The sequence below is a fragment of the Aphanomyces astaci genome (assembly GCF_000520075.1).
Source record: "Aphanomyces astaci strain APO3 unplaced genomic scaffold supercont1.73, whole genome shotgun sequence".
In the NCBI taxonomy this organism is placed as follows: Eukaryota; Oomycota; class Saprolegniomycetes; order Saprolegniales; family Verrucalvaceae; genus Aphanomyces; species Aphanomyces astaci.
This window is the reverse complement of record NW_009798336.1, coordinates 325,254-332,698: the sequence shown is the minus strand read 5'-3', so window position 1 is coordinate 332,698 and position 7,445 is coordinate 325,254. Positions and strand designations below refer to the sequence as shown.

Below are 7,445 nucleotides of genomic sequence, written 5' to 3'. Positions count from 1 at the left end.
CGAATTATTTCAGTTCTGTGGACTCACCGAACAAACTTGACGCAATGAATTTGACTTCAATTTGTTGGCATGATATCTCACAATGCATACAAAGTACACATACTGACCGAGTTTCTCCTCAAAGCACTCGAATCCAAGCCACGACAAATAGGTAACGTTATCCTATTATTTATTGTCCAAGCGCAGGACATGCAACGCGGGTCCCAATGGGGCGATGCCTTGCCATCAAGTGAACGCATTCCGCTTTGTCTTGGAGACCAGATCCACAACTACACCATGAGGATACTGTACAGTACTCCGGGTACTACCCTTGTACAGTACTGTAATCCATGTGGCAACGTAAAGGGCCTAGGCTGCGCAAATACAGTACAGTACTACTGAACAGCGTTCCCCTCGAAGCGTCACAGTTGTTTTGAGCCGAACTACTGGCTGGTTCACTGTCAAAGAGGGAATTATACCATTCGGAAACACTCCGTCCTACCCATGGTGAGTATCTACAGTACTACGTAGTACCACGTTGTATAATTCTATATCCCTGGGTTGACTGCATCACAAGCGGTTACAGTAATAACTGCTGACATGCACTTACATAACCCGTGGTAAGAGTTTACTAACTGTAAGTCCCATATATACACCCAAATTTCTGAGAAAAGAAACCGTGGAACTGTTTTAATCGGCGAATTGTACGTTTCTTTGCGCATGCAACCATTCATGTTCTCTACGTAAAACTTGCAAATTGGTTCATAACAACAAGAAATAACGTATCGGAAGTGGCGCTACAATATGAATGGTTTGACCGAGGAAATTGCCAGCTATTTGCATCATGGTCGAGTACTTCGAAGTACGTAGACAGATATTTCGCTCAGATTAGATCGATTGTGTTCTATATTTCTCTGATATACTAGTATCAAGAAACGCGATACATTTGTGCCATGCAATGATATCCAGACTATTTTGATCGCTGGGAACATACACCACCCAGCTTACTAGTTCAACTTTTCAAATCACTATGAAGAGTTTTAACCCAAATCCAATAATTCCACGTGGGATTGATTGATTTACTCGTTGAAGAGGTCCAAAACGCCATATTACAAAATATTGGACCTTTTACCTCAAGGCATTATGGTTAATCCCATTTTGCGAGAAAATGGAATATTGTTTTTCGTGTTAGAATCTGGTTTTGGAATTCGCACGGTGAATGAACAGCCTTGCCACCAATCGCAGGATATTAATACTGTGACTCATGAAAATCGCTTGGTCGATTCAAGTCAGACGTGCAACGCGGGCTCTGCGCAGTTCCATGGGATGGTGTCGTACCACCAAGTGAATGCATTCAGCTTTGCGTTGGAAACCAGACCCCAACTACACCATGAGGTGTACTGTACACTACGTACTACAGTACTGTACCCTCGTAATCCATGTGGCAACAATATACTGGCCCCGGATTGCTTGAATACTAAGCAATTCCTGAACTTACACTGTTAATCTTGAACAGCGTTCCACTGCGTACGCAAAACCATTCACGTTCTCTGCGTAGAACTCGTGACATTGTTCATTTTAACGAGGAGGGCACTCAAATGCGAGGAATTGGCATGGCAATAAGAGGAAATCACAGCCTTCTACAGCCAATTGCCTTGTAATTACTACATAATTCGCTCAAATTAGATCGATTTTTCACCGAGATTTCAAGAAACGTACTGATCGACTGTACATTTGCGCAATACTGTACTACTAATGGTACAGTAGTAGTTTATTACTTCTACTAATAGTAGGATTTGATCATGAACCAAGCTTCTTGTTCAACTCTTCAACTCACTTGCCAATATTCCACGCGGGTGTGATGGTAACTGCATCGTCGATATCGTCGTCATCTCCTACCGAATCTCGCGACAAGAAGCGCATGTACATGCGACGGAAGGCACAGATGTACCGCGCAAGGGACAAGAAGGCCGCGGCGTTACTGCGGGAGCAGGCGTATACCTTGGAGTTCGACCTCCACTGGCTCCAGAACAACCGGCTGAAGCGACCGACTACCGCCGCCGAGTCTAAGTCAGCTCGATCCTCGGAGCGATACATGGCCAGCACCAGACTCCACGCAAAGGACGACGCACTTGCCATCAACGACTCGCTGCGGCATCAGATCCGCGACAACGCGACCGCGATTGAATCCATGCTCTCCCAAGTCCACGCCCGAGACGCCGCCCACTTCCACGATGTCAACCCTCCACACGACCAAGCTTCCTTGAAGGTCGAAGAGTTTCGACGGGAGATGGCGCTATCTCCTCGTACTAGAGTTCACCTGCCGCCACTGCGCCAAGCACTGGCAGGCCAGGTACGACCTCTGCTACCGCCACCACAGCAACTTTGTCAGCCACATCGCCAGCACAGACCTGTGCTACACCGTTCTCCATCCCATCACTCACCCCTCGCTGAGTTAAGTCACATCCACGCCGCCGACTCCATGTATCAACTGCATCAAGCGAACGGGTACCCATCATGGCGACCCCAGTCGGAAAACTACCTGACCAGCCAATACTCCAGTTACCAACCTCTCGCGTGATCATAATCGTTCCAAGTCCAACTGGCTGCAGTACACAGACTGCAAACACTGTACAGTATGAGTATCAGTGGATATATTGCAATCAAGCAAAGTCCTATTAATATAATATATGGAATATCTTAATAAATACGAATATATAATATATATATATACAAGCAACACAGTCATAATACTCAAGTATAGTACTTATTATTATATACTAGTACTGGTATGGTTCTCCACAGCAACTGCTTGGTCGCTATAGTCTTTTACTACCTACAGGTATAATATATATATAATATATATATATATACAAGCAACAAAGTCATACTCAAGTATTGTATTATATAGTACTGGAATGGTTCTCCACAGCAACTGCTTAGGTTGTGTATTTACTACCTACAGGTAGCCGCATATATCCGTAGTCGGGCGGAAGCCTTCGCTTCTTGTCGTTCATTGATCGCATTGCAGGATGCGACCTGTTCATACCCTTCAAGTCACGACTGGAAGTACGCTTCGTAACCATCCGCGATGTCTCCGTAAAGGTCTCGGGCGTATTGTTGGTGCTTCTTCTCGATGGCGGTTTTGTCTTGCTGGATTCTCTTCTTTTCTGTGCTGGTTAGCTTGGGTTGTGGTGGTGGCGATGGTTTGGTCGCAACAGTCGACACCACGAGCGTATGGGTCACGCGGAGACGAAGCTTCTTCTTTCCCAGTCCTGCTCGATCGCGCTTGAAGCACGTCGGCACTGGCTCCGTCCTGCCTTGCTTGTCCACGCCCAGACCTTCTCCTGCCTTCCATCCCATGCCTGCCAGCATCTTGTAGCCCTTGTTCGACGCTGGAATCTCTTGCTTCGCCATGCTCATTTTGGCTGGGAACTCAGTGGAGTACCGGATACCGTATCCGGATACCTTACACTTCAACAATGCGGGAGGCTGTGCGAAGGAGGTACCCGCCCTGGCAGACAAAAACCTCATGGCGAAGAACCATTCGCAACGAACGATGCACTACCGTAAACAGAACCATGTTGCGGTCATATTCCACCTTGCTCACGTGTCCGTAGAAATCCCTCGGCTCGACCATCTATCTCCACATGGCGAATGTGTCGCTCGTGTCCAATCCCACCAGTTCGAAGCTGGGCAAGCAGTGGATCACGCAGCACTTGTACCACAACACCGCGCTAACGTTTGAGAAGTACGAGTACCCGCACAACGTCGTCGACTTTGCCGACAAGGGCATCGAGTACGTCCACCTAGGGTGCTTCGGCGTCGGCTGCTCCCTTCCCGTGCTGCTGCATGTCCTGCGCAACCACATTTGCGACTGGAGCTTGGTCGATGGCGGGCATCCAATGTATATCAACGTAAAACATGATGCATACTTGAAATATATATATATTTGAATATTTAGGATATCATACTTAGAGTTAATATAGTGGTGCATCTTTAAAAAGACGTACTACGTAGTACGACATTGGATTTGTCGCATACTAGTATCATGGAATCCAATATCAATCAATGGATTGAAAAATGTTCCAATCGTTTCATTGATATATTGATGTATTCCATTCATTTTGGAATGATAGTCACGTGTTTTATATATTTCATCGTAGTACACATATATTAACGACACATCGTCGTACGGGAGTGTTTCAACTGCATCCTACGGTGAAATAATATATATATATTGTGTGGAAATATATTATTGATTTGGTACAAATCTCTGGACCCCGTTCAATCGAATCACGCCGACCAAACCGATCACGAATCGCTCCGATTGGTCCATCTGAAAATGCTTGTCGCTGATTGGCTATATTATGTCTACTTCTTTTTTCTTCGTGCTTTCTGCGGAATCGGGAAAGCCAATGAGACTTCGCGGCAAGATTTGTGATCGGTTGGTTTTACGAATCGTGCAGAATTGGGAAATATGTAGCAACTTCATAATATATATATATATACTTCTGATTCGTGGATTATAGACCCAAGCCGAAGTGACTGAAGCCACGACATTGCACCAGATCGTCACGCCTCGCAATCAGCAGCACTTGAACCTCTCCTCACAGGGCGCTTACAGTACATTGATGATACTCGTAATCCAGTGTACTAAATGCTACGAAGTTAGTATCACACTGTTTTCGATAGCTTGGCTAATCCAATTTTGAGTCGATTTGATTGGCTCTTACAGAGAGGCCAATGACCAGAGTGATTCATTATTGATTAGATAAACCATGCGAATTGTTTTGATCGTCCATCTCGGCGAGAATTGGCCAGCATGAATGGCTCGTTGAAGGGGCGAAGGCGCAGTGCTCATACTTGCAGTGTTGTGGTGCAATTGCACACTTTGCCTAACCCTCTCGACTGGGTAAATAACGTCATCACTCTCTGCCACGTGGATGTCGCGAACCAGAGCGATCACCTCATCACACATCAGAGGCGAAAGCATTTAATTACAGTAGTATTGCATGCACCTGCATAGATTGTTGGGCCTACCGATGGAGCTCCGGGATGGCGGTAATGTTAGGTTGGTGTAGGGAGTCGAATGCGCTCTGTTCGCTTTCAGCAATCTTCCTGTGGCCATGGAAAGCCCTCGCAGCTTCACTCGATGGCAACTTCGAACGGGTGGTCAACTTGAGCTCCAATGCGGCGAAGGCAGATTGAAGGTCCTGCAAGTCGTACTTCTTCATTTATCCTGAGTTTGGTGGACCTGTTCGAGTGGTCAATTTGGTAGTGAAGCGTATGATTGGAGGATAATCACAATTATGCTAACGTCAATCTTGCAGTTGAAACACTTGATCAAAAGATGAAATAAATATTTGCGTTGAATATTACGGAGATTTCGGAGGCATTGAAAACAAAGGGTTATATATTTCGGAGACAATATTATTTCCCTTTCCGTAGACTACAGTATAGGTGGAGCGAATTCGTGGATCGGCGAGGTCATACTGTAGTGAGTGGTCCAGTGGGTCATTTGCCGATGGTAGTGTTGGGGCTAGTAGGGACGGCAGAGACATTCGAAGCATTGAATTGATTGAAGCTCAGGTTTAGTTCACAGTCACATGGTATATCTGCAGACGTTCGAAAAGGGAGCGAATGTCATTCTTCTGAAACTGGCGCCAAAGTGCTACTACTATTAATAGTACGTAGTACTACTTACAGACTACTATACCATTGTACAGTACATACTACTGTACACATATGCAGAGATCCGTTGGCGTCATGCGGGGACTCACTGGGGGCCGTTCTGTCCTTAATATGGGGTTGGGTTTGAAAAGAACAATTTCCCCTAACTTATGACGACTGATTGGCTTACCTTATCTCATGAATTTTTCATCACGGTCCGAAGTAACTGGAAATAAACCGTAGAATCCCTACTAATTCGTCGAATTCCAGACGCTTTAACTTCTGACTTGAATGTACGTGTATCCCCAATCTTGGCTACGTCTACGTAATACTAGTCAATTCTGACATGCATCCCTCAACTAATTCACCACTATATATATGTGAATGTCGTGAATGACTTCTTTAACTTGTGGAAATCACAGGATGCATTTGTCGTCGCCCAATTTTCCAGACCCCGCCGAATCGAATCGCGAATCGACTCTATTGGCTAATCCAAGATTTGATTGGCTCTTACAGAAAGGCCGAATAATTCAACCAATCAGAACTCCAGGTGATTCATTATTGATTAGATAAACCACGCGAACTTCGGAAGTTTATCGCCCGTCTCGGCGACGTCCGAATTGCCCACCATGAATGGCTCGTTGAAGGGGCGAAGGCGCAGTGCTCATACTTGCAGTGTTGTGGTGCAATTGCGCACTTTGTCTAACCCTCGACTGGGTAAATAACGTCATCACTCTCTGCCACGTGGATGTCGCGGACCAGAGCGATCGCCTCATCACACATCAGCAGGGTATGGAAAAAGATTCGTCTGGTAACATTTCAAAAATATTATTCCATTTTAAAGGGTGCGTCTGGTAACATAGCAATTTTCCGGAGTAAAATCAATTAACTACTGTATTGTATTGCAGCGCATGACCAATACAATTATTGTATTGCTTGGTGCATATAAATATTTAATTGTCTAATTGTCAATTATATAAATGCATAGTTATATTTCTTTACAAATGATAAGATAAAATATTGTTGGCTCGTTGGCTCAAAAAGGTTATTTTAGATTTCGCACAATCAGTAACGTTAATCGCAAGTCGTACTTCTTCATTTATCCTGAGTTTGGTGGACCTGTTCGAGTGGTCAATTTGGTAGTGAAGCGTATGATTGGAGGATAATCACAATTATGCTAACGTCAATCTTGCAGTTGAAACACTTGATCAAAAGATGAAATAAATATTTGCGTTGAATATTACGGAGATTTCGGAGGCATTGAAAACAAAGGGTTATATATTTCGGAGACAATATTATTTCCCTTTCCGTAGACTACAGTATAGGTGGAGCGAATTCGTGGATCGGCGAGGTCATACTGTAGTGAGTGGTCCAGTGGGTCATTTGCCGATGGTAGTGTTGGGGCTAGTAGGGACGGCAGAGGCATTCGAAGCATTGAATTGATTGAAGCTCAGGTTTAGTTCACAGTCACATGGTATATCTGCAGACGTTCGAAAAGGCAGCAAAGGCAAGGAATGACACACTTCTGAAACAGACACCATAGCGCCAGCTGCCGAGGAATGCTACTACTATTAATTCTGTAGTACGTACTAATAGTACTACTACGAAGTACTAGACTATTGCACATTCTACTGTTCATATATGCAGAGGTCCGTCGGCGTCATGTGGGGGCCCTAAAATGGGGTTGGGTTTGAAAAGAACAATTTTCCATAACTTTTGACGACTGATTGGCTTACAATATTGTCCAGTCGATTCGAAACTGGAGCCCTCAGCAGAATCGAATGTCTTAAGGG

The 7,445-nt window shown here is 44.8% G+C and overlaps 3 protein-coding genes across 3 annotated transcripts; 1 reads left to right on the top strand and 2 right to left on the bottom strand.

Annotated features, from left to right (window-relative positions):
• Positions 1 to 1,780: 1,780 nt before the first annotated feature.
• Positions 1,781 to 2,539, bottom strand: H257_15707 (hypothetical protein). The gene has a single exon (XM_009843887.1). It carries the CDS (start codon positions 2,116 to 2,118, stop codon positions 1,813 to 1,815), a length of 306 nt encoding a protein of 101 aa, XP_009842189.1. The 5' UTR covers positions 2,119 to 2,539; the 3' UTR covers positions 1,781 to 1,812.
• A 330-nt stretch (positions 2,540 to 2,869) lies between these two features.
• H257_15706 (hypothetical protein) lies at positions 2,870 to 3,419 on the bottom strand. Its single transcript, XM_009843886.1, has one exon. It carries the CDS (start codon positions 3,400 to 3,402, stop codon positions 3,037 to 3,039), a length of 366 nt encoding a protein of 121 aa, XP_009842188.1. The 5' UTR covers positions 3,403 to 3,419; the 3' UTR covers positions 2,870 to 3,036.
• A 54-nt stretch (positions 3,420 to 3,473) lies between these two features.
• On the top strand, positions 3,474 to 4,776 carry H257_15705 (hypothetical protein; the record flags this gene model as incomplete). The annotated part of the gene is made up of 3 exons (XM_009843885.1): positions 3,474 to 3,896; positions 4,512 to 4,605; positions 4,754 to 4,776. Exons 1-3 carry the CDS (start codon positions 3,630 to 3,632, stop codon positions 4,774 to 4,776), a joined length of 384 nt encoding a protein of 127 aa, XP_009842187.1. The 5' UTR covers positions 3,474 to 3,629.
• Positions 4,777 to 7,445: the final 2,669 nt, after the last annotated feature.

Excerpts from the sequence above, each read along its gene's own strand:
- H257_15706 (XM_009843886.1), bottom strand. The coding sequence starts at position 3,402 with ATGAGCATGGCGAAGCAAGAGATTCCAGCGTCGAACAAGGGCTACAAG.
- H257_15707 (XM_009843887.1), bottom strand. The coding sequence starts at position 2,118 with ATGGCAAGTGCGTCGTCCTTTGCGTGGAGTCTGGTGCTGGCCATGTAT.